The sequence below is a fragment of the Melospiza georgiana genome, chromosome 1, assembly GCF_028018845.1.
Source record: "Melospiza georgiana isolate bMelGeo1 chromosome 1, bMelGeo1.pri, whole genome shotgun sequence".
Taxonomy (NCBI): domain Eukaryota; kingdom Metazoa; phylum Chordata; class Aves; order Passeriformes; family Passerellidae; genus Melospiza; species Melospiza georgiana.
In genome coordinates this window covers 125,323,364-125,350,626 of record NC_080430.1, presented here as the reverse complement: position 1 = coordinate 125,350,626, position 27,263 = coordinate 125,323,364, and the positions used below count along the sequence as shown (strand labels likewise).

Genomic DNA, 27,263 nt, shown 5'->3' with positions numbered 1-27,263 from the left:
CAAATCCCACTCTGTGCATTGACCAAAAAGATTAAGTGAAAAAGTCTTTCTTCTACTCTACATGAGCTTTAGTCAGTCAATATACAATAATACAGCACTTCATCTATTTCTAGGGTATTATTTTACATCAGGGAACCACAGGAAAATAAACCAGCCAGAAAGAGATGCAGAGCAAAACAAAGTAACAAGTCAGCAAAAATACAGCATACAACACAGGAACACTGGTGAGGTAAGGCAAACTCTGTCAAAGCTGAGGTTACTACACTGTGCTCAGTCTCAACAGCAGCTCAGTCTTTTCTCTGGACAAAATTCAGTGATGTTTCTGAAATATAAAATTAAAACATTAAGAACACCTGAAATTCTCTATTTTAGCTGAGAAAGGCATTCATGCTGTAGAATTTCCATCTTAACCCCTTTGGTAGTTGCTCCTCCTAGGCACCAGATAATTAATTATCCATTTATACTCCTATGAGGATAAACCTTTTCCCATTTCAAAATTTTGGAAAAGAGAAATTACACAGATGAGGATCAAGTACACTGACATTTTTTCACATTCAGTAATTGTGTTATCAAAGGTCATGGTGAACTTTTGGCTCTAAAATGATGGTTTGATGAAGTAACAAACGTGTGCTTGCTGCTGTCTTTTAACACATGCTTTTTGAAGCACAAGGCCAACATTAATGGAAATGAGCTGAAGAAAGAAATGCCACTATCTCTGTCCAATTATGGTGCTAAAAGTTCTGTTTGTTTGAAGTGGAGAGGGAGCCTGAACCCTGCAAGTGCAATGATTATAGCCATAGACTTCATTATGGAAACAAGATGTGAATGCAGAGACTTTTTAAGAGATGGACCTTCAGAGTGACCAAAGCACTGAAAACATCTGTCTAAAGAGACTGTAAAAAACCCCCCAAAAATGAAACAACAAACCCACCATCATCCTACCAAAGCCAAACCTTTTAAGGATAAAGAGTATTCTATTATGCTGATATTCCAGACCTAACTTTGTTTTGTCTATATAGCTTTTTGGGAAGATCTTTCTAAGATAAGCATGGATTAAACAGACATTTAACTATAATGAACACAATAAAATAGAAAGAAGGTACTGGAAGAGAAGCCAGAGTGTCAGGTAAACTGAAATAGATAACTAACAAAAGCAAAAATAACCCAGTCAAAGTCTGGTTTTGCAATCAGTTTCCCTGTTATATGATGCAATTACACAGAAGTAAAGGTGTGAATATATTCAAAGCAGCTCCTCTGTAATTGCTTTGGTAACAATAATACTGAAGATACTGTGCAGTGACTTGGCACAGACTAACCACATGTTTACATTAAGTGAGGCCTCCTTGTAGATGCTACAGAAATATCCAAAATTAAGACAGCAAGCACAGTTCAAGGGATAAATCAAGCACTCATACACTTTTGGGGGAAGAGGAACATAAATAGCCTTTTACTCCACTAAAATTAACAACGCTCAACGCTATTTTCCATCACAAAGAGATGGGTTTCAAAAACCAGCAAAAGACACCATAATTTGTTTAAAAACAAGGAAAAAAAAGAGGAGAAACAGAAAAAACAGATACAAAATAGAGAGGAAAGGCTGAAATTAATTTTATTTAACAACACAAAAGAATTAAGAAGGGAAGTATACTGAAATAAAGAAAAGCAGTGAAGGAAAATAAGGAAAACCATCACTTTAATATACTGTAAGTACTTATTTTACTATTGCCTTTTTCTTCAACATTTTACTGATGATGTTTCATGGATCATCAATAAAGTAACACTATAAAAAAACCTCTAGAATCCTATTTCCTTCTGGCAATTGTGCTAGATTGACAGTAACTAGTCCATGAAAAAGGGCAACCAGTTCAGCTTGAAGATTTGATGCAAGAGCGAAAGGGGGAGGAAAAATGAAAAAAAAAGGTGAATAATAATGTGTTAAGTCTGGAAGGGACACCAAGTGAAACAAAAGAGTAAGAATTAAGGATAACAGTATTTCCAAAGCAAATGGACTACTTCTCTTGCCAAGAAGATAGGGCATTTGACAGCTAATAAGACAGCAAGGCATTCAGCTTCCAAACACCAGAAGGTGAGAGTTAATATTACACGCATGAGCCACAAGCATACGGCTGGCTTGTTTTTATTAACACTAATAAATGATCTCATAATACTGATCAGAAGTGGGTTTTGTTCCTCCACATATCTCACAAAAAATTTTTAGGTGACAAGTACTATGATACATATGGTAGAAACAAACATCTGTGGCCACAAAGATGTTTTGTTAACTGATGATTAATATATTCAGGAAGCAATCACACTATTCATTAGTAAAAGTTTACAAACATTAAAAAGTGCATAACATTTGAAACCAACAACACAAAAATATATATAATATATATATACTATATATAAAGTGACATCACCTCCTATTAATAAAAGAAAACAAATCTTCTGACCTTGTGATTGGTGCTTGTGTGATTGCCATGGTTTACTATCAGTCACTCTCTTCACTCACCTTAGTCACACAGAGGTGTGGCTGCCCCATTTTGCAGCATTCAGCCTCATGAATGGCCTTGTCTATTGGGGCAGGACAAGGGGGAAAAACAAATCAATCAGCAATAGCTACTGCAGAACAGGTTATTAATCTGTAGATGTTTTAAGTGATGTCCTGGATGGACAAGCTATCCTGGTATTTTGATGAAGGCCCAGTTTGGACTGCCATTTGGAATAGATGAAATGGGAAAAAATCTAGTCTTTGGGTGCTAGATGACAAGTCTCTCACCTCCCTTTCCAACTCCAAGCCACAAGGCTACTGTAGCAGATTCTAGCACTTGGCTGTTCAGGTGCATCAGTAGCAGGCTACTGGCTGTGCAAACCCAACAGCCTGATCAACTGAGGCAAAGGCAAGGAATAGTAAAAATTCAACCCCTTGCTGGATCCAGCCCGGGAGCCACTCATTGGACTATACTGCATTCTAAAACTCCTTTCAGAATACATACTTGGCAATAACCTATGCCAGTTATTTTCCCATGTGTAAACAAGGCCTATCTTTTACAATGTGAATCAGGAAAACCTCTAGCACCATGGAATTAGTTTGAATTTTAACCCATATAAGGTAATAAATGTATTCTTAAAACTACCATAACAATAAAATACTTGGAATAACATTTTAAAAAAATATCTCAGAGAAAGATTAAGAAATTGGGACCAAAATTAGAAAAATGGGGAAGAATAACATAAAAGATTCAATTTGAGTCTCTGATATGCAACTAACTACAGGCGAGTGGCAAAACTGTACCAAGGACACAACACACGCTCAAGTATTCACATTAACAAATCGTTTTGAAGGCTCATCTAGTAACAAATTCGAGTGTTGCTGAGTCATTCAGGTTTAGGCATAATCAATTTAGCAGTTGATGTTTAGATCTATCATGTGCACATCACCACCTTATGCAAAAAAACCAGCCCTTTCAAAACGTGTGGTAGAAAAATTCACAGTAACAGAAATATTCTTCATAAGCAGTTGAGAAGGGGCAGTGTGGAGCATCTAAGTCGTACAATACAAAAACCATTGTAAATAACAGAGCTGTAAAACAGATGCAAAGTTCTAAAAACAGTGCTTTCTTTACAGTTCTTATAATGGGCAAACACTTTGGCCAGAGAATTTTAAACTCTGAGGATCACACAAGCCTTTGCTTAAGATACACAATTAGATCCTCTGATGCTTCAAAGGCCATTTGCTACAAGATTTACCTGTTCTACTTTCTAAAAGTGTTCCCATCGAGTAGTCATTATGAAGGGATCCATCTGATGACACTATCCCAAAAAATCAATACATGTTCAACCATTGCTGATGACAGAGGTAGAGAAAATTCTGTCTTCTGTCACAGCTTGTACCCAGATTTTTAGCATTGTGTTGAGTGGGTTCCAGCAGTGAAGACACATGCACTTTCTTTTCTACCAGCTTGCTCATGGAAACAAATTTGTTCCAGCACACTCTTGTAGCCTGAAAACATCCAGCAGCTGCTCCACTCGGTCAAAGTCGGATGTCAGCTCTCTTGCTTTGCTGCCTCCCCTTGGGCCTCCCCAGTTTGCTCACTTGGATTTCGCTGTGCATCTCCTTCTCCTTCTACAAGACAGGAAAAAAAGATGAGTAATCCACCCTAAAATAAAGAGAACCCTGATTGTTCATCCATCAGCTTGAAAAACAAAGTAAAAAGAAATTGAAACTGAAATATGAAACTCCTCACTACTAAGATAGCTATACTTTGTTTAAGAAATGTCTATTGAGATGCAAATTACTAGCTGCAATCACAAGTATCACTAAATAAATACCAAATGTAGCTAAAAATTAATGACTTTAACAAAAACAGTAGAGTATTTTTGAAAATTTCTTCACTATGATGCTATAACAGTATAAGAGAAAAAAACCTCATTGCACCAATCTGAACAGATACTGCTACAAAGAGATGCAATTTCAATAAAAACAAGAGTTTGTTAAAGCTGCTTTAGTTCGATGCATCCATTTTCAGCATCATGTCCATGGTGTTCAGTCCAGCTGTCTCACTACAAACCACAGAATAACCTGAGGAACAGCTCACATCCTACAGAGGCACAGTGAGCAGGCAACTCACAGTCTTGTCTAAAGAAGGCCAAGAAAAGCATTGTTCAATTATTTTACTATCTGTATGCAAAGTATTGTATTTTACATAACAATTAAAAACCTCACAGGTTCAGGCAACAGGAAAGTGAGTGCAAGTGAGACACAAGTCCCTGAACACTGGACTGATCAGCCATAGATACACAACAATGAATAATGTTAAGACATACATTTCTCATGTATGTTGCAAGGATTCGCAGTAATTTGTACTGAAATGGCATGATAAGGGAAGAAAATTCCATGGCTAGGCTGTAAGGAGGTTTAGATAGATGTAGCAGTGCCTCTTAATTTTAATCTATAGATCTTTAGAATGAAGATAGGATTCTCAGTGCAGATATTTATTGTTTCCTTCTTTCAGATCACATGGTGCATCTCCAGATTTATTTCTGTTTATAGAAATAAGCATCATAAACGCCTTCTCTTTTCTGTGTAGAAGAAAGGGCACACTGGTAGGGGAAAAAAGTTCTTTGCCTTGCAAAGAACATTGCAAACAGCTTAGACATGACAGCTGTGTTTTGTGCATGCACTGAGTAGGCAGGAAAATGCCACAAAAGATACTGTGAACTATCACATTCAACCTGATAAAAAGTTGCATGGAAAGTCAATTACCTATTAAACAGTGAGTTAGTTCTGTTCATTATGGGTTGAGTAGTAAATAGACAATTGTTTTACAAGGCACTTTCCCAGAAAACTCTTTTTCACTTTCACCCTCTCAAATTATAAAGGATTCCATCAGGATGGATCCGCGTGTGATTATTTATTATTAGACAAAAATCCCTTTTGCCCCAGTTGTCTAAACACTTTCTAAAAACCTCCTACATTTGTTCTAATACTGCAGAAGATGCGATTAGTGTCATTTCAGGGGGTCATTTCTTTTCTGCCTGCTCTGCCCTCCATTTATTCTGACTGCTACTACGTGGGCAAGCCAAACTTTTGTGGTGGAAATCTTATTAACAAGAAGAATAGGAAACATGTCCCACTGAAGAGCAAAAAACACTCTTGCAAGGTATTTGTGTTTAAAAGAAAAATCACTCTTGGACAAAAAGCCCAAACATTGTTAAACACAGAGCACAGAGACCCAGGGAAGGAGCACTAAGGTTCTAATATAACACTCCCTGAAAGATTCTTCTCAACTTGCTGAAAAAACTCATTCATCTAAACCCATTTAATCTATAATACACTATCTTGGTACCAGCTTTTTCTTTCTACTGGCAGAGATCTCCTACCAAAGGCTTTAAAATATATTTACAGAGATAAATTTGCTTTTAAGTTCTGAGAATCCCAAAACTACTAAGCACATGGCTGTTTGTCCTTTAAAACCTGATGGCTAGAAACTCTCAAGAGCAAGACTGTAATTTTTACACAGCATTTTGAAACCATCAGGCAGTATTAAAAAAAGAAACAAAACTAAATAATACAATACTCTGAGCCACAATACAGTTGTGTGAGTAGGTCAGCTGGCTAGAATAACCAGTCCTGCTAATGTACAGCTTTTAACTCAATTTTCTTCCTGTAACATTACTGACTCTACAGTGTCTATCACTATTCCCCCTGCTTACACCCAAAACATTTCTACCATGGACTAAAATAAATTACTTTCACTCACTTATTTCTACAGCCAGTTCTTCATTTGGGTTATGTAGGTGTTTAACACCCTATTACACCCATTATTTGTAGATGCTTGGACCACTACAATTTTTACAAGGAAATGTCCTTTTCTGTGTTCTATAGCACCTATAAAAGCAGCAGTTTGTTTTAGACATTAGATCTGCAGAGACTTGTCATTCTTCATTGTACTTTTACCTCACTACTTCATTTAGCTACAACCTGCAAGATCAAGTTTCTTGGATTGTACTGGTTACCTTGAGAGTGTTGAGCAGGAGAGCTACCTGCTGATTTCTGTGCTAAATATCTTTCTTTTGCTTCTGAACTTATGAGTTCTATCTGTCAGATGTACATAGTGTTGCTTTTACCTAATTTATATAAAACATGTTGACACAGACCTTGGAACCTGTATTTTGGTGTTTGGTAAATATATCCATTCCATAGATAATAACAGGTTGTTAGCTTGCTATGGACAAAGAAAACTGGGACAGTTGTTTTGAAGGGAGAGTGCCATACAGTAATTATACTTATTATACATAATTATGCAGTAAACTCTCTATTATCTGTTGTTGGCTCATTGATGAGGGGATTAACCAACACTCACCTCAGGTATCAGCTACTGAGTAACAGAAAAATACATTGTCTTTGAACAAGTCTAGTGCTGTTAAAAGCTGTTCTGGTTTTTTACAGGAAACTTATCTGCAGGCTTTCCGAAGTGAATGTACTAAATATGCTAGGGTAGTTTAATTTACATATGTTTTATAACTACCTTTTTTTTCCTTTAACATCTGCATTATCCTACTCTGCCATTACTCCATGCAGCTGAAAGCAAACACATTTGCAGTTTTGCAAGAAAATGCATGCAGCTGTAAGAGGAATAAAAGGAAGGAATCGAAACTTGATGTCTATATTTATATAATTAAGTTGTACTTAGCATAAACTGTTTGACATGCACCTTGAAAGAAATAAGATATAGCCCCCAAACGTGTTTTCTTCTTAATCCTGTCAGATGTGATGCACATATGCATCCTACAAGCATTAATATATTCTGAACTGGGATTTTACATGCAAAATATTCTTTAGCCTCTCTTGATTTGGAATGACATGAAGTGATAATACTCACATGAATACTAGGTAAGACAATGCCTTTTTCCAGTAATTTTTTGGAGGCTTTTACTTGGCCCCTAGTTGTACTAATAACACAGAATTTAAATGTGTTTTCATTTTATCTAATGGAAATTGAATAACCTTTTGAAGAAGTATGCAGATGTTTCTACTATCTAAGGTAATTTTATGAACAGCTCTTTATGTTTTTCTGTATTGATTAGGTTACCTGGGCTTCAAAAGGGATCATTAAGAAGAACTAAAGAGACTCCTGAAAACACATTCCTGGCTTATAAGAACTCCACTGTTTAACTTAAAAAAAAGGACTGTTTTTCTTTTCTAAATGGACAAGATCAAAGAAGACTTTGATAAGTGTAAATTAGAGACTGAATGTTGGCATTGTGCCATTCAAATAACATCTACTTTTTATTTTTCCAATATTTTACACCTGTTCTCACTAAAATAAAATGACACACCTACACACATAAAGCATTTTTAAACAGAAATAAACTAAAGGCCCTGCCCAGCTAGAATTGCATGCATATAGAATCTCTAGGTCGCAAACTGGCAAAAGGAGTGACTTAGGATGTACATGAGTCCAGAAGCCAAAAAAAAAATCCCTCCTTCAAAACAGCACTACAACCACCTCAACACCATGGTGCCCACATGTGACTGACTTGTGAAGAGACTCCCTCTCAAAACTCATCTTGATCTCTGAGAAAAGTATGTGCACAAACAGGGCAGCTGCTTACCAACAGTTTCTACTTTGCTGCATTTATTACCTTCTGCTATTATTAAAATAAGTAAAACCATGCCTTCCCTAACATCTGAAAAGGGCTTTCTAATACCTGTAACATCTATTCATTAGCTGCTATTCATCTAACATAAAAATAAATACCCAGTCATATTAATATTTTTATTTCATGTAAGGTCCACTCTCCCTCCCTCCACTCAACTGAATATGCAGAAGCTTTTAAAAATGGTGGTAATATTAAAGATTTAGGATTGCATTACTGCTTGTCATCTTAAGAGAAGGACAAGCATCAGCAGAAAAGAGAAAGAGACAATTTACTCAGAAACAAAGATCCAGGTAAAACAAACACTAATGCATTCCTATTGCTCTGTCCTTTGGCAGCTAAAAAGAAGTTTATTTCACAACAACCTTTCAGCAGACATATTGTTTTTCTTACAGGCCTCAAGTCAGATAGATACACAAAAGGATATTATGCAGACTTGGGTTTTAATAAAAACTTCCCTATTTTCTTCCTTATACTCTAATTTTCATAAATTTTATCCTGATTTGGACCCTGCCACTAGACACTCACTGAAGAAGAACTTTTCTTTATTCAGGGATGTGTTGTACTTGCAAATAACCACCCTTTCCATTATGAAGTCAGTGATTCTTATTGCAGGCAACCCATGTTTATTAGAAAAAAAAAATTTTCTTCTGCTGAGGAACAAGGGAATAATGTGGGCACATAAACCATGCTTTGTGTACTAGTTCTCATTTTAGTTTTAAATAAATACAATAAAATCCCAGAATATACTTACCTGTTTTGTTTATATCAAGCTCTGATAACTTTAAGGCTAGTTCACTAGAGTTCCCACCTGGAGAGGACACAAGGATGTCATGTAATGCATTTCTTCTACCTGTTCTTCCTGAAGCAATAAAGTCTGCATATGTAGATTCCACATCAGTCATTGCTAACAAATATCCACATAGCAGTACCTGGATGGCAGGAAAAAAAGAAAAACAAAAATCACCACTTAGACCACCAGAAAACCAGATGACTTCATGAATTAGGAACAGAAGTTCCCATTACAGGGTAGATTGACACATCTCCTTTTAGACTTTGAGACTGGTTAGCCAGTCTCAAAATTTGGAGAAATTAGAGAAGAAACTGAGTAGAAAGCAAAAACACTGTGTGTATTTTATGCCAGCTGTATTCAACAGTATTTAAACCAATTTCATTTTCCATGTTTCATAAAGTGATAGTGAGTACTTTATAAAAGCAATGACCTCAGCAACATAATTTCTTTATAGAGTTGTCTCTGCTTTTAATATTAGCTGAGATGTAGGAGGTAGGCAGGGGGTGGAACAAAGTTCTTTTCTACAAAAAGCAGAATGTAACGAGTAAGAAAGTACAAACTGATAATGCTTTTGTGAGCAGAACCCTGTGCTCATACACAAGACACTGTTTTGTTTTGTATATTTTCTTTCCTGTTGGTATTAGTTTTGACATTGTATAAAGACCTTTTCAGACTCAACTAATTTTGGTGTGGTAGGTTCCCTGATGCGTTACCTTAATGCTCCTGAAATGAGGGGAGATGTGCTTCCAGAGCAAGCAGAATAGCTAAACTAGACTGCAGAAGTTTGAAAGCAGTGCTCTGTAAGCTAGGTATAATCTCAGAACTTCTTTTCATTAGAAAATAATTATTTCTTGTGTCATTATGGAATAAAGTGATGATGTGCATTAATGCAAGATCTGACAAAGACACAGGAAATACAATATGCTATTTCAATCTCGGGAACAGAAAGAACTGCCTCTCTGCTGCAATATATGCTACAGATCTAAGATAGCAGAATTTTATTTTCTTAATTTATAAAATCTTAAAGATTATGGGGAGGAGCACTTTCTCTCACTGATCACATTGCTTTTACTGTAGTTTCACATGTACGAGTCTAGGGTTTCCTGCAAAATGCTAGGCAACCATGCTTTCCTCATGTTTTATGTTTCCATGTCATAGGGGAATCAGGGAAGCTGTCTGCTAGAGGAGTACTTAAAAGAGAAGAAACACTGCAGAACCACTCAACCAAAGCAGCTCCCCCACAGTTGTATGCCTCCTTCATTTTAAGCAGAATTTCTCTGGTTCTGCACACTGCAGACAGAGGATATGGCCATGCAGGCAGCAACTCACAGCTGCCTACAGCAAGAGGCTTTAGCTGTTATTACTAAAGTGGCCAAAACTTCACATTGGCATAGAATGGATAAATCTTTCTAATCAGTTCCTACTGTAGGTGCTGGACACTGAAGCAGCTCTTGAAGTCATCACAAATATTAACAGCAGCTAAAGGTTCAGCTTTCTCTCTTCAAATAAACAAAAAAAGCCCTCATTTTTATAAACACTTTTTATTTTAAAAATAGATACAAAAAAGACAACAGCCAATCCTCTTCCACCCTCACCTCTGAATAACTTTACAAACCCTGTTCACTCCTCATCTTCATTCCATTCCTCACCGCCCCAGATTCAGTCAGCTGTATGAGGGTGTATGTATGATGTGTGTGAGAAGCCAAGAAAAGAGCTCTACACCACATTTTATTTAGTCTAAATATAACTACATCAAGTATCATTGCAAGACTGACTGGCTCGGAAAGAAGTTCACTGCTATCAAGCTTTGGTGTCCCAAGCCAAACACTGAATGGCTGACAGGCTAATTTTACTCTTAGGATCAACCACTATGATACAGGAAACTGCTTTAAAAAACCAAACCAACAAAGAAATAAAAACTCCAATCGAATCAACAACAACAACAAAAAAAAAAAAAAAAAAAAAAAAAAAAACCAATACAAACAAACAAAAAACCCAAAAAAACCAAAACAACAACAAAAAAAAAACCAAAAAAAAAAAAAAAAACAACCCAGAAAACCTAACACCACCACCTAGGGAGGGAAAAGAGGTCAGCATTGACTGAAAGCCTGCCTGACACACATAAAATCGTGCAGTGCCTTTGTTTAATAACAAAAGCTTGCATGAGAATGAGACCCCATGCATTTCTTCCTCTGAACTGCCCTCCAATTTAAACACTGCAAGAATATTGAAGCAAGTGAGAAGTCTACCATTTGTTCTTTGCCCAAGGTGCAGACACTGCAATGCCAAATACATCAACCATGTAGTAATGCAGCATGTAATTTGCAATGGTTCAGGGAAACAATGAGGACAGTTTCTATAAGAAAACAGCACAAGTTTTCAGACTTATCTGACCCATTCACTGAATAGCATTCACCAAAATCAGAGACTAAATGATTTTAAACAGAAATCCCTTATATTTGTGAATGCTTTTTATTGCAACTGGCTTGTAGAAAAAGAATGCAAACCATGAAAGCAATCAATAGTATTACAGGCTTGGATTTCATATCAATGTAGGACCAGTCCAAAGTCACCGTAGCTATCACCCCCCATGAAGACATTAATTTATTTTTAGTATAGAAAAAACCACCACAGAGTTGTTTTCTTTTCTTCTTTGAAAGGTGCATATGGAGTTCATCAGGCCCAGAATAACTAGAGAAGACCATGACTGAGGTGGAACAAGCTGCAGGGCTGTAAGACTTGCAAAATAATCCAGGTTGTACTCCATGAGAAATTCCCTGGATGTACAAACTGCACTCCACTCCACAGAATATGCTTCTGTGAGATAATACTTCTCTTGAAACATTCCATAAAAATGGAGACTATCAGGGGAAATCCCAAGCTTATTTAGTTTTAAAACAAGCTATATTTATTTAGCTACAAAACAAGCTATAAAGGCATGGAAAAATGTGCTTGTAGAGAAATTTTTAAATGTTCATTTTCTGTATGCTCAATATGGTATTACTAACAACATTCTGATAAAAAAATAATGTTATCAAACATACATTTATGACACTTCCAAATTTGCCTGTCTGTGTCTCCTCCTAAATAACAAATACCATTCTGTTTTGTATTGGCATTATCTTGAGACATTACTGCATAAATATGGAACTACAATGATATCACCCAAGAGCTCCTCTTCCAATGAATGGCTCAGTGCCCAGCAGTTTGTACTTATTCACTGAACCAGTCATTAAGGAATTAGCATTCACTTCAAAAAAATCTTTTTCCCCCCTGCAGTCTCTGTGCCAGGAGTGGAATTTGCTAATAACTGTGAAATATAATTTGAATTTCCTAAATAATTGCATAAACAGGTACTCCTGCATTAAAGATTGTGGTCACAGTCCCGCTAGTTCTAAGAATTTTAATTTTTCAAAAAGTTGTGAAACCAGTACTCTACTATGTGAAATTAAACTGAAACAAGAGGGCTGCAAACCTGACTGTTTCTGCCAACTGAGCCAGCAAACTGAAGAAAGGAGGTCTGGGAGAATAAGGATTAATGAAACCTGCTGTTGCAAGATTGGATTCCTTGGTAACTGATAAGATACTATCCCTTCAGAAATCCCCCCCAGCTGTGATTTACCTTTCCTCCCATGCAGAGTCACTATGCCTGATATGGGTTAGAGTTTGCATCACAGCCCAGGGGATTTTCATACAGCATTTTTTATTTCCTCAGATTCTCAATTTCATAAACATCTAGAAATGTGGGTATCTTAGACTTTTTTCTCTTTCCCTTCCCAGCCCCTTCCTCACAAAAAGTTGTGCTGAAAATTATTTACTTAAGAAATTACAGAGGATGAGAATGGTAGAGTTGTTACCTTGGATTTTAGCCAGTCTATCAAGACATGCCTGTATTGTTAATGAATATTCTACACTGAACATAAGGGGTAGAGTAAGTATCCAAGGAATGCAGAAGGAGAAAAGAAGGGTGCCAAGGATAAGTGCAACAAGGCCAAGTGCTTAATTTGCACCAGAACAACTCCATGCAATGCTACAGGCTGGAGGAAAAGAGGCTGGGAAGCTGCTCAGTGGAAAAGGACCAGGAGATGCTGGTCAATATCTGTGGAACATGATCCAGAGAGTGCCCAGGTGGCCAAGAAGGCCAATGGCATCCTGGCCTCTGTCAGAAACAGTGTGGCCAGCAGGAGCAGGGCAGTCACTGTCACCCTGTACTCAGCACTGGTACAGAGTCTGCACCCAAATCCTGTGCCCAGCTCTGGGCCCCCCACAGCAAGGACACTGAGGTGCTGCAGAGTGTCCAGAGAAGGGCGACCGAGCTGGGGCTGAGTCTGGAGCACAAGTCCTGTGAGGAGTGGCTGAGGCAGCTGGGGGTGCTTAGCCTGGAGAAAAGGAGGTTCAGGGGGGATTTTATCACTCCAAACTGCCTGAAAGGAGGATGTAGCCAGGCAGGGGTCTGTCTCTTCTCCCAAGAAATAAGGGACAGGATGAGAGGAAATGGTCTCAACTTGCAACAGGGACAGTTTAGATCGGATACTAGGAATACTTTTTTCACTAAAAGGGTGGTCAGGCATTGGAACAGGCTGTCCAGGGAAGTGGTCAATCACCATCCCTGGAAAAGTTCAGAAGATGTGTAGACATGTCACTTAGGGCCATGTCTTAGTGGTGAACACAGTGATGTTTGGTGAATGGTTGGACTTGATCTTAGAGGCCTTTTCCAATCTTAATGATTCTATGATGAGAACATCATAATTCAACAGGTACAGAAAGGATCAGTATTTGTGTTTTCAGAAATTTACCAAAATACTCCTTTAACTCCACAATCCCATTTATGTTAAATTTTCCATTTCCACCCTATATAAAGCAAATGTTGTCCCACAAGTCTCAGAAGATAACAGTCAAATCTCTGTAATTGAAAAAATAAAATCTTTAAAAGTTACTGACGAGTTCACAAATGTAATCCAAATTTGACTGTGTTCTATAATCATTCAGTGAAACCCAGTAATACACAGTGCCACTGCTCCCAGGGGTTTGGGAGGAAAAGTACAGAAATTATACCAGCATGAATTAAAAATCAGTGTCTCTACTGCTCATGGGCTAGAGGTACCCAGGGTTGTTGAACTTAAGTCTGTTTAAGGGACTAGATACCTAAAAGAAGCCCAAGTGAATGTGAAGTACCTGTGCTAATTGGTTTCATTATTATTTCAAAAGGAAGACAGAACAAGAGCAGGCACTTGACACACATACAGCTTGTCTATGAATTTGGCACATGCTGCTGGCAAGCACCAGAGAGCTGCCATTTTCTTGGCAAAGCTGCAGCGTAAGGCTAAGAGGTAAAATCCTTCAATGTATGCTCCCGCTCTTTCTCCATCTATGCTTAATGGCAGCATCAAATAAAAGATTTTCAAATAAAACTCTCCCAGGCTTTGGCTGCTAAATGTTGTATCACGATCAGCACATTATTTAAATGTAATTATCTATATTCAGCTTTCACAAGGGAACAAAAAAAAAAAAGAAAAAAAAAAAAGGAGAATTTGTCATTTAATAGCATGTCTGATTTAGAGAAGATGTATAATTATGCTTTTAAAATAAATTTTGGTTCCAAATCTAGCCTAAGAGACAGGGCTACAGGGCTCTTTCCAGTGAGGATACAGACCTATTCCACAGCAATCTGTAGCTAGATTTCTACCTTATGCATGGTCTTCTAAGCTGAAAGCAAAATCAGAGGAAGAATTTAACAAAAGTGTTTTCTTCCACAGAGATTCTATCTATTGTGTTATACAATAATGTGTTTTTGCACAGACAGATGAACAGAGAAATATAATTAACTCTTGAAAGCAAATGAAAGAAAATATTAATGACAATGCAAGATATAAAGCTGGGCAGTATTTCGATCTGCACTTTGAAAATCCCTCCTGTAGTTTTTTTCTGTCTGATGTTTCTGAAGTGACCAGCTCCTTGAAACAGTAATGGAGAACAGGTCACTTGCATTTGATAATTAGCATACTTTTAGGGTGCACATTCTATACATAGCCATCCTAGTACTACTAAGATCATAATAGAAATTAACAGGCAATTCAACTGGTTAAACAATAAACAGAATGAAAAAAAAACACCTGAGATTTTATTCAGAAAAAAAAGCCAAACTTGTTTAAACCTGCATAAAAAAGCACTATGAAGTGAGATATCCTTCAGCTCACAACCCATAAAGGCAGATTATTCACAAAGACAGTTAATAGGTTCTCCTTTTATATTATCTAAATTGCAGTTTTCCTAAAGAGATCTACAGAACTAAAAGCCAAATAGTTACAGTTCTTACCATGTCCTTGCCCAAGCAAATTTCACTGTGCCCAAGACCATAAGAATTTGGTCTATCATCCACCACTTTTCTGAGGTCACAGATTTAGTTTTAGCTTCCAGTTTTCCATGAAACTGGGCAATGGAATAGCAGCAGCAAATTAAAAAAAAAAAAAAGGCAAACATAACCAATAAAGCAATACTACAGGGACCTTGGTTCTCTGGAAAGATGCAGTGCAGATATCATTGATGGTTTGGGGAGTAATTAAAAACTAACAACAAATGTTGTGATATTTTGAAATTAACACCCTATGGAAGAAACTAATCACAACATTTAAATATCTACATAGGGACACTACGTTAGGGAGCAGAAGAGGGTGACCTAGAATCCACCATCACTGTTCACTGCCTAACCTAAAGAACACGAATGGCAGGCAATGTGTTGGTAAGAAAAGGCGTCCACTGCTGTGTGACTTTTACTTGCAGCTTGTGAAAGAACCTCTTGGCTTGTGAAGGGAAGGAGCAAGTTAAAGCACTACTTTCCAGGACACTCTGATACTCTCTATGAACAGAAAAAAGCATTGCAAGCCCCTTATAATCACAGATAAAGGCCTCAAGCCAGGCGAGAGCATTTCAGCTCCTCACATGACATACACCTGGCAGCCCTGCTGAGCATTCACACATCTCTCTGAGCTGAAAGGAGGTCCATGTTTTAAGGTTCTGGCAGGATGAGGCCAGGTATGCAGCACCTTAGAATGCTATGGTGCTTTGAACCAAGGAACACAGGCAGAAGAACACTACATTGAACAAATACAGTGTTTGTTCAAAAGGACTAGTTTCAGCCTTTGGAGAAAGCCTGTGTATTGGGGTCTTTATATGGCAATTCAGAAGCACTTAACAGTTAGATGAAATAATAATTTTTGTCATGAAGACTAGGACACAAAAATCACCCCTCAACAATAAAAACTGGCTCTTCCTCAACTGCTGGGTTACTGGAAAAGACCAGTCTACTGAGAATCCATTAACTGACTGGCAGCTTGGAAACACTCTGTGCAGAAAAGACAAGAATTGCTGTAGAAATGTGAAGTTGACGTCTGCTCAGGATCAGGATGTTTAGTAGGGGGGATGGGGATTAGGGGGGAGGGAAATTTGTGTGGGCTTTGCTCATGAAGCTCCTAACCTTGCCTTTAATTCAGGATTCGTGCTGTAATCAAGTTTATTCTCTCAGACACTTCTGTCAGTAGTGCCAGCATTCACAGCCAGTGATTTAAAGGTATTGATCAACACAGGTCTCATTAGGTGAGACTCTGTTCCTTAGAGAACTTGATATAAGCACTGCAGTGACTATTTTTATCTCCTTTAGTCACTGCTACATACAACAGGCTGTATACAGCTTCACAGGGGATAAAACTCCCAAAACATTGAACAGTCATCATCAGTAACCTGCAAATATTTTGGCCCAAACTGCTGTGAGCCACTGTCTTCCTTACAGACAAATTTCCACTTAAAAAACCAAAAATACAGGTTTAGCAAACTTTTAACTGAAGCTCTGATAGCAAGATAATTCTGTGAATTACCCACAGACAGGTATGAGCCTTCCAATGAATGGTATATAGGCAGTGATGTGGAAGACACTAAGAAAAAGGGTTTTCTAAGGAACACATTTACAATTTTTGGCAGAAGATTAATGCTGTGGAAGGGGCTAAGAATGAGATTTTTAGACCATGAGAACTGCATTTGTTCAGCCTTGAGGAATGAAGGTTTTAGGGGGCACCTTACCACCATCTTTCAACATCTAAGGGGTGGCCAGAAACAAAATGGAGACTCCCTTTTTACAAGTCACATGGAAAAAATGAGGGGTGATGAGTACAAGTTACTACTGGAGAGATTCCAGTTGGACACAAGAGGAACATTATTCACAATCAGAACACACTCATCCACTGGCAGTGGTGCATTCCCTAGTATTCTACACCTTTAATATTCAGCTGAACAGGGGGCTGGGCCATCTTGTCTACAGATGCTTTTGCCAAGAGAGGTTGGACTAGAACATCCTTGAAGTCCCCTTCAAACCTGGTATCATGATTCTATGAATCCTAACTCTAGATGCCCTAAAAGGATTCTGGTCTATTAAATTTTTTAATTCAACATCCATAAAATGCTTATCCATGTAAGATCTATTTCCCTCACTATCTCTTTTTTTTACTTTGCAGTTATATATTTTGTTAGATATTACTTAAGTAATAACTAGTTAAGTACTTAACTAGTACTTTGGCTTTTGAGGTCAAAACAATAACACCAACATGACCTCCCCCCCAAAAAAAACCCTCAAAAAAACCCCAAAACAAAATCCAAACAAATAAAAGGAAAAGCCTTCGTTCTCATTAAAAAAAAAGCAAAAAACAAAAAGAAAAAAAAACCCTAAAAAATCCACACAACCAAAAAATCCAATGAACAAACAAGAAGTGGCATAAAGACTGTATGCAGTACATTGTGGTGAACTTTTCCATTTAAATGGGAACCAGCTCTGTTTTCCAAAAAATAGTTCCATAGCACAAGGCGGCCTCCATTTCTTATAAGGGCTCAAATACTCAGATGAACTATAGATTGGAATGGCTGAACATTCCTTAGTAATTCATTACAGTTGTTGCAATTCCTAACAGCAAACCATGAAACTAACATGAAGATTCATACTCCTTTGTCACAAGCCAAGAAATGTAGCCCATTTCTTATATATTAACCTATGCCCAGTCTGGTAAAATACTTTGCTATGCAAAATACAGCTGTGTTATGCAAATTGTAAGAGCTTGCTCTTCATTGTTTTAAAATATCAGTAAAGGTAATGGCTAGCAAGAAGGTATTAATGAGCACTGCCAGGACTTATCTATGCATGTGCTGGGCTAGGGGAATATGATGGCATTGTAAGAACACAATATGGATGTGAAAGAATCAGATTTCAGGTGGGGAGGCAGCATCCAGAAAAGGTAGTCTGTCTGCAGAACAAGACCAGAAATAAAGAAAAAAGCATATGGAGATGGGGAGGAAGCAGCAATCGCCTGAGATAATTAGAGTTCAGTTTGAAAAACCAGTTTACAACCAAAAAGGGAGACTGTGATGGACTCTTCCAGCTGCTCTACCAAACAGCTCCCAGTGGGATAACTTGACTCAAGGACTTGACAGAGCCACTGATGTGAGTGCAGGGCTTGGCTCCCCCATTGCAATGGGTCGCTCCCATCCCCAAGTTAGCTGAGGTTTGTATTTTGTGATGCTCAGCACTCTGTCAATTTGACTGATATGTTTACAGCATCTACAAGAGCTGTCTGTAGGTAACAAAGCCTTTGAAAGGGAAAGCATGCAGTTAGAACAGCAAGGAGAAAATGTCTAGATAACAGTATCATGACAGCATTTATAACTTAGCATTTATAACAGGAGGATGCTCCAGCATTTTCATAAGGTTCCTTCCACACCTATTTGCTAGGATTCTTCAATCTTTTAGTACAATGTGTAGTCTGGCCATCAGATATTCAAGCTAAATGCTCTACAGTTAAGCTGTCCTTTAACTCTTCCTTATTATTAAAACAAACAGCTGTCCCCCCTCCAAGGCACTCTTCCTCAAATCTTTAGGGTAATGTAGGCTACTAAACAGAAGCAACATTTGTTGTATTACATATCTTTTCAGTAATTTCTGGTGAAATAGCTCAACTGTTTGCATGTGATTACCTTTTAAAATCATGCAGTCATGACTCATCAAGAAAGTATGTGTTGCAGCATCCAGAACAGAAAAGCTTCAGCTTATTACTGTTTCTTTTTGGGCAGCGGCAAACACTGTACTGAAAGGAAAGCATTTGCCCTTTTTGATAGCTAGATCAACCATAACCATGTATTTCTAAATATTAAATATTGGTTCCTATTTGCTTTTAATAAAATCAATTACCTCTCAAAAAAAATAAAACTGCTATAGGATAATTTGCTTCTGTGAAGATCTCACATCTCACGTGCAAAGTTGGAGTTTCCAAAAATATACCCAATGACATCACATTTTTCAGTATTTGCAAAGATAAATACCACTGGGCTAGCCTGAAGACCTGTGAACACAAGACATCTAAAGTATATTTTCACTGCCTGGAAGAGAAAAAAAAATAGATGGAAAAGGCAATTTATAAAATACTGATTAATGTATTGTGGCACAAAGATATTCACATTCCTGGTTTATCTGGTCAGCTTTTTGACTTGTTAATAACAAACTGCCTTTCCCATCCTTTTTTTTTTGTCCTGTGGAAGGCATTTAAAACCTACTTTACATTTGAATTAGTTTTCTCAGCCATCAGACATTCTGCCTTTTAATTACTATCTAGAAGCTGCAAAAAAAAAAAAAAAAAGGCGAACAATTTGGCTAACAGCCTTTCAGTTTTTTTAACTTAAAAGCAGTTCAATATATTGTACCTCACAAAATAGATCCACATGTTATATTGTATATCATTTTACTTTGGTTTCTCCTATTCTCAGCCTTACATTTTTCAAGGTTTCCATCATTTTTGCATTCTGTTCCCATGTGTACACTGACTACTTTAGAGACTAAGGACTGCCTGGCTCTGTTGCTATGCAACAGCATAGCCTACTTAGGGCTTCCTGAAATAATTGTCTCAAATGTGCTTTTTTTAGACTTGTTTCCAGCAGGAATACTTTACAGATTCTTTATAATGGACCACTGATATTACCACAATGTTAGATAGTGGTCAGTTGGGAAGTATTGGTAGATACTTAAGATTAAAACAAAGAATATTATGGCTTGCAAAATTCTGGACATATCTGCTGCATTTTCACAGGGAGGTAAATATCAAAAATATCCCTATATTTTTGCCAGATGTTATTCCTGTGTATGAGAGCCATATATTTATCAGAGGAAAAAAAATTCTTGATTGTTCTTTGTTTTATTTTATTTCATTTCATTCAAAGGAAAAAAAAGTTCTCTATTTAGAGTATGTCACCCACCACTCAGGAAAAATGAACCATTTTTATACAGAGTCTATTATAAAGTTAATAATCTCAACAGAATGAACACATATGCAAATACTCTTTATTGCAATTTATTATCAAATAAGATGATGTCAGAATTCTTTAGGACAAGGCTCCAAATTTTTAAAATCACATTATGGATGCCAAAAATTGGATCTGCATTTGCTTTTTGAGGTATCTTCAAGGAACCCCTGAGAAACTGTCCCATGAAACCTTCAATCTTTCCAGCCTTCAAAAGCATTTTTCTTGTTACAACCTTCTAGTGCTCCTGCTTCAAGAGTGGAGAAATATGTTGTTTTCTTATAGCTGGCATAATTGAGAATCTAAGGTTAATTAATTCTGTAAAAAAATATAGAGCAATATAAATACAAGTCTCTTAAAAACAGCATTGATTAATTCCAGAGGGCCAAACGTCTTACAATACTACAGGCTGAGGGATCAAAGCAAGGAGGTCTGACAGCACAGAATATTTTAATGAAAGAAAATATTTTACCTCTTATTCTTTTTTCTCTCTTGTTCACCTTAGCATGTTCAGCAGCAGTTGCATCTACAGAGAGCAGCGTGTCAGTCCAGAATTGTGATAAAGAGAAAGATGTTTGTCAGAGCCAGAGAAAATAAGAGCAAGGTTTAAATTAAGGTTCCTGCAGAGGCAAGTCCACCTGCAGCCTTTTAAAGGAAGAGGGGGAAGAGAGCAGCAATTTCATACTGTTTGCAAGATCCTAAATCTTAAAGATGACTTTTTCTTAAACAGAGTGGACGGTTTCTCAAAACCAAATGCAGGAGGTGGCGTAAAGGGGTAATTTTCCATATTCATATGCATAACCACATACATGCATAATAGCCAAGCTATCCAAGAATATGAGTCAGCAAGGTTCAGTGAGTGGGACACTCCCAGACTTCAAGTCTCTGTTCTTTAAAACCACATAAGTAGTACAGCTCAGACTCAAATCTGTAACGATACTGTTTTAAAAGATAAGATACCAAGACCTGAAGAGCAGCAACGCTTGGAAGAGCCTCCTTTGTGGCAAATAACCAATTTGAAACCTCAAAAATGACCCAGAATCAGGTGGGGGAGAAGAAAGCATTAATAAAGACTCTATAATGGTGATATCTGTTGTTATTATGGGCAGCTTGCATTTTATACTTTGCAGTATTTATGGGCATTTGAAAGAAAGGTCAAATAATTTCTAACCTAGGAAAAAAAAAATCCCTTATATTTGTCACAAAAGGCTTGAACATAGGAACTGCAGCAACCTCTTTTGCAATGCCCAGGTTAAAACAAGAATTTCATTAAACAAAGAGGAAAAAAGTGAAACTAAGTCCCTTGCTAAATAATCCTTTGTCACCTAGGATACAACACCTTTGTATTTGAAAACTGTGCACTATAGAGAACTTTTCTGATAAGTTTCCATCTGCTGGAACTAGCTGGAAACTAATTGGCTTGCACAGACTAATATTTAATTAAAAATTATGTTGCATTACATAATCTGTCCATGACACTCAGATTTAAGATGCATTTCTAGATGCAAACCCAGGTACTCTCACAAACACATTACCCAGCCACAATCGAGGAACATGCAAGTTCTGCAAACCACAGCTGCTTAGAATCACTGTTACAGCTTTGAACCTGATGGTCAAATATTTCTCTTTGCCCCAATTTCAAGTGAAATTAAAGCTCATATACTGAACTCATATTCATCTAATGTCCCAGTTCTTCATCTACAAAAAGAAAATGCCAATCTGGGCAATTTACAAGCCAGTGATGGAAGCATATAAACAAAGTAGAATTTTCTGGACTCTCACACACCTCATCGATTTCAGCCAACCCTAACAAATTGCTCAATAACTTTAAAAGATGGCCTATTTAAAACCACATACAGTAGACATTTTATATTCATGCCAAGAAAAGTTATCCAACCAAACACATATTTCCTGCAGCTCAAGTTCTTAATTCTGCTGTGCAACTTTGCCTTTCATTGAAGTTGCTGTCCACTAAGAAATGTTTGAAAAGCCTAAGAAGAATCTGAACATACAGTTCCTGCCATATGCATAAAGTCAATAAAATATAATAAAGTGTAAGCCATGTTTTCTGGTTATGAGCATAAACACACAGGTATAAGCAGAAACAGAGAACTTACAGAACCCCTTACAAAATTCCTGAGAGGAATTCATGTTGTCAGACTACACAAATCCATCTGTATTTGAACAGCTTACTTGAGCTTCAGGGCCATGCAAATTGCAGATTTCCTCCTTTTTACTACCTGCTGGTGGATAATGAAAGGAAGTACCAGCTGTCTGCTTACAGTAAGAATGCGTATGTGGGCAGAATACTTCTTAAGACTTCCAATTTTTAAATCCTGGCACAGGGAAAAACGCTTCAAGAGCAAGAAGCACCCACAGATGTGAATTCCTGGATACCATATTACCCATAAAAGGCAAGCTGCAGGTATAAATTCAGAGAAAGAAGGTAAAAATATAAAAAATGTTGCTCAAAATCTGAGGCAATGAAATCCACATCTCATAGTCACTAAGGAAGTGTCTTGTTTGAGTAAAAGCTAAACTTTAGCAATAAAGAGAATAAAATAATTAAGTAATTGGGAGACGATGAAAAGACATATGGACAGAGCACAGTAAAAAAGTGCATGAAAACAAACCCAAATGGACTCTCAGACTGAGCAGATAGAAAATCAACTTGAAGTATTTCCTGACAGAGATAAGACTTACTTGATTTTTATTTATTTTATAGTTGTCATTCTTCCTGGCAAAAATCTTGAGATGCTGACAGCTATCTGTAAGACTCTATCCCATCCCAAGTACAACTATCCACCTTTATACCTAGAAAAACATGAAGGACCATAACACCAGAGAAAACTGGTAGAAACCAGTAATGTTCCTATGCAACAGTTTGAGTGTTCAGGGTTAGAGAGCTTTGAATATCACTTTATCTACCCATATAAATATATGTATGTATACCTGCTGAGATGGGCATCATTAAATATTCCCTCCATCTGCATAACTACTTTCATCTAGACATATAATGTAGTAGAGTCTGTAAGCTTAGTAGATTTCCCATAAACTGTAAGAGAACTGCCTTACATCCCAAACCTTTGTCTATTTATTTGTGAAATAATTAGCTTTAAAGAACCACTTGTGGGCTGACCTTGGCTGATGTTCACCCTGCTCTCTCATTCCACCTCAACAGGGGGATAAGGGAGATGATGGTAAGATGAAAGAGTAAAGAACCAGTGGGTTGAGATAAAAACAGGGAGATATTGTAGTAATTATGAGCACTAGCAAAACAGACTTGACCTGGGGAAAACTAACTTACTGCCAATTAAAACAGTTTGGATAGTGAGAAGCAAAGACAAGTTAAACCAACACCTTCCCTCCACATCAGTCCCCTACCCGCCCTAACCTCCCTGTGCCAAGGCTCAGCTTTACTTCTGTAGTTTCTGACTGCTCTTCCCTTCCCTAGCACCCAGCAGCAGCCCAAGGGGACAGGAATGGAATGTGCAGTTACATCACTCCCTAACAGTTGATGGTCCTGCTGCTCCTTCCTCCCCACACTCTTCCGCTGCTCCAGCATGGTCCTTCCCATGAGCTGCTCCCACAGGCTCCAGTGTGGGCTGGAGCTCTTTCAGGAAACACCAGGGAGCTCTGCTGGGGCACACACTGGCAGACAAATGCCTGTTTCTATACCTACTCCACTGTGGTCTCCTCCAGGGGCCAGGAGCAACACATCCACTTCTTCCTTTTCCTGCAACCTTTGAATTCCCTGTGCTGTGTCTCACTATCTTTATTTCTCCTCTACCTGTGTGTTTAGGTTTTTTTAATTCCCTTGCTTAAATATGTTTTTCCAGAGATACCATTGTCATGGCTGAGGGGCTCAGCTGCATCCTGCAGTAAGTCCATGGAGCAGACTTGGTCTGTGTCCAGCATGGGACAGCCCTTTCCCCACAGAGGCTGCCCCTAAGGCACCTCACTGCCAACACCTACCCAACAACAAACTTCCTATCTGTCAGAAGATACTCAATGGCTATAAATTATCATTGGCTATAAATGACCATTACTGTGCTTTCCAGTGTCTTCCTTAAACTCCACTAACTGCTGAGACTGCCCTCCTGTCACTTTCCTTCACTTAAGACTTAGAAATCACAACGATGTGAGGACCTCACCCTGGTATCTCGCACCTGATGGGAGGCAGCCTCTTTCCAAGCACAGGCTATGTGGATGAGCACGTTAACACCATGAGAGACAGTCACTAAGGCACCATTATCTACTCACCAGCTTCTACCATCACAGACCAAGAAAACCTCAGTGCTCATGATCACTGTAGCTGGGACTTTTATAGCACCAGCATTGTTTTTTCCCCAAGACTGTAGCCTTGTTTTACTTGAGAGAGGACAATGAATCTTTTCTGTTATTTTAAATAATATTAATACAAAATTAACTTTGACATTTTAAGGTTTCTGTACCAAGAAAGGTAAGAGAGGAGTATATACCAGCTTTTCAAACTCAACAGCTACTTCCAAGAAAGCATACACTACAGAAACTAAATTACAAGTTTTTTTTCAAGATCACACCATATTATTCAATTGAACTAATGCTTCTCAGAAGAGCCAGAAGTGCCAAGAATGCAAACACATTGCAAGAGGCAACATGTTTGGTTTTGGGTCTACTCTAAGCATTGATTAGCTTGTTCATAAAGTAAACATTCCAAAAGAACAACAGGTAAGAAGACAATACTTGCCCATATGCCAAGTTTGCATGAGTAATTAGAGTATATAGAGACTCATATTCTCAGTTTCAGGTGGCCAACATGGGATACTACAAAGAACCTTATGCTTCCGAAATTTGTATGAACTAACCTTTATAAAGTATTTAGGGTTAAGTAGTGAAATAAACTACCAAATGCAAGCCCTTTTATCACTTCTGAAACTTTGACTTAATGTAACATTGAAATGTAGGACACCACCCATGAAATTTGAAGATAAAATGCAAATTTCAAGACCAAACGTTGATGAAAAAATATCCCACTTAGATTTCAGCTCAGTCAGAAGTTCATCCAGACTGTAAAAAACATTAAGGGAAGAAATATAGGGGGGCAGAAGAGAGAAGGCAAAAACCTTTTTTTTTCTACTCCTAACCAATTAATGGCCACATTTTCTAACCTACCTATTTACACCTGGATTAAAAGCTTCACTGAACATGTACTCCACAGACATCATTTAGGTAAGCAAATTTTAACTTTTAGTGCAATACATTTGAAATTTGCTATCTCAACCACCAAGAAGCATCTTTTCTACCCTCCCCTTTAACAAAATTTTCCATTGCTACTACATACCTTTTACCTACAGCCTCCTCATGATCCAGGAGAAACCCTGCCAGTATTTTCAAACAAATAGCACTGATATTTGCACAGCAGATAACATCCCGTATTTGTTTTCATCAGACTCCAATGAATTCAGAGCCAAGATAAAAATGGAAAGGCAATGTATCTTCAGTTCAGAAAAGCTTTTCAGTAATCTGAATGAAATAACATTCTGGTAAGACACATCTTAACTATACCATGCTCAGCCTCAAAGTCTTTTAAATCTTTCTGCACAAAATGCTTCTACCTCCCCTTAATAATTTGCTTGTTAGCCCTTTGTGGGAAATATCTTTAAATATGAGTTTCAGAACCAAGCAATATTTTCTTCCTTTTGTATTTTGCCACTTATCTTGCTCAGCCCCCTGTAAGGGTTATTCAAACATTAGCACTCAAAAACAACTAAATTACAAAAACCATTTATCTTGAGAATTATGAAATATAAAAATTTAAACATGCAAAGCACTGAGAGGAAAAAAAAATCAAGAATCTGGAAGGCTAACTGCAATAGAAAACTATTTCCCCAGGGATAACCTTTGGATGAAGACTCACAAACTCTGGGTGCTACATTCCTGTGTAGCTGAATCCACATGTCTTGACATGTGTCCCCTCCTTTCCACAGAGCTATTTTTCATGACGTCATTACAGGATTAACATATTTGTAACCAGACAGAAATGATCTACGTGTGACAAGATGTGTTTTGGGAATCACTGCAAATCTTTTAGCCATTTGACTTGTATGCCAAATGAAGCAAACTTATCTGTAAAGTCAAATTTGGTTATTGCCTGAAACTCCACATCTATCACACTACATAACATGATGATTCTTAGGCTCATTAAAGCTATTTTACAGAAATTTTCCCCTTGTTTGGCCTACTTCAGGATGCCATTTAAGGGACTTCAAAAGTTAATGGGGTCAACAGAAAGTAATATCAAACTTAATCAAAATTTCCCCACAAAAAAGAAATAATGAAGGATTTTTTTTCCTTTTCTTAAAAAAGATACAACTGAACTGTAAACATGCACAGATTCTCTGAGTCTTACATTCAAAAGAGTAATATGAAGACAAGAATAAATTAAGTGCTATGCCATCCCCAGTAAAAACAGTAGAACAGGAAAAGGCATTCACCATATTAGCTCTAAGAATATAAGGAGAAAGAAGGGAGGGCTGTTCATCGTTAAAAATCAAAACAACTCTCTATAATTCCAAGAAACACAAGCACACCTCTTCCACTCATCACATCCAAGACCAAAGAAATGCTTCTTACCCAATGAAGTTTAGTTGGAACAATTTTAACCAGTTAACTTTCTGGTTAAATGACAAGTTGAAGAAAAAACAACCCCAGAGAAGCTAAACAAAACAAACCACCACCTGTAATTTGATTAAACAGAGATTATGATTACACTGCCAGCAAAGGCAAACTGGTTTAGTCTGATTATTAAGCAGGTAATCAAATATTCCACTGAGCTCTAATGTTACTGTATGAAGTTTTAATGAAGCAGCACAGCATCATGTCTTTTAGATGTTCCACCAGTAGCAAGCAGCTCTTTTAAAGCAAAACCATATGAGACTCAGGTAATTTTTCTCTGCTCAGTTTCATATCATGATCTTTTCTCTGCATTCTTCCTACT

General features: G+C 37.5%; 1 protein-coding gene across 2 annotated transcripts in view; it reads right to left on the bottom strand.

Annotated features, from left to right (window-relative positions):
* Positions 1-1,591: 1,591 nt before the first annotated feature.
* PKIA (cAMP-dependent protein kinase inhibitor alpha) overlaps positions 1,592-27,263 on the bottom strand; it is a 43,599-nt gene continuing 17,927 nt past the window's right edge. The window contains exons 1-3 of one of the 2 annotated variants that reach the window (XM_058026680.1): positions 20,757-20,927; positions 8,918-9,095; positions 1,592-4,126 (exon numbers count right to left, since the gene is read on the bottom strand). In XM_058026680.1, coding sequence (XP_057882663.1) covers positions 4,047-4,126; positions 8,918-9,068 — 231 coding nt within the window. In that variant the 5' untranslated portion in view covers positions 9,069-9,095; positions 20,757-20,927 and the 3' untranslated portion in view covers positions 1,592-4,046. Of the gene's footprint in view, positions 4,127-8,917; positions 9,096-20,756; positions 20,928-27,263 lie in introns of those variants that run through there. The other variant, XM_058026676.1, reaches the window with a different exon arrangement.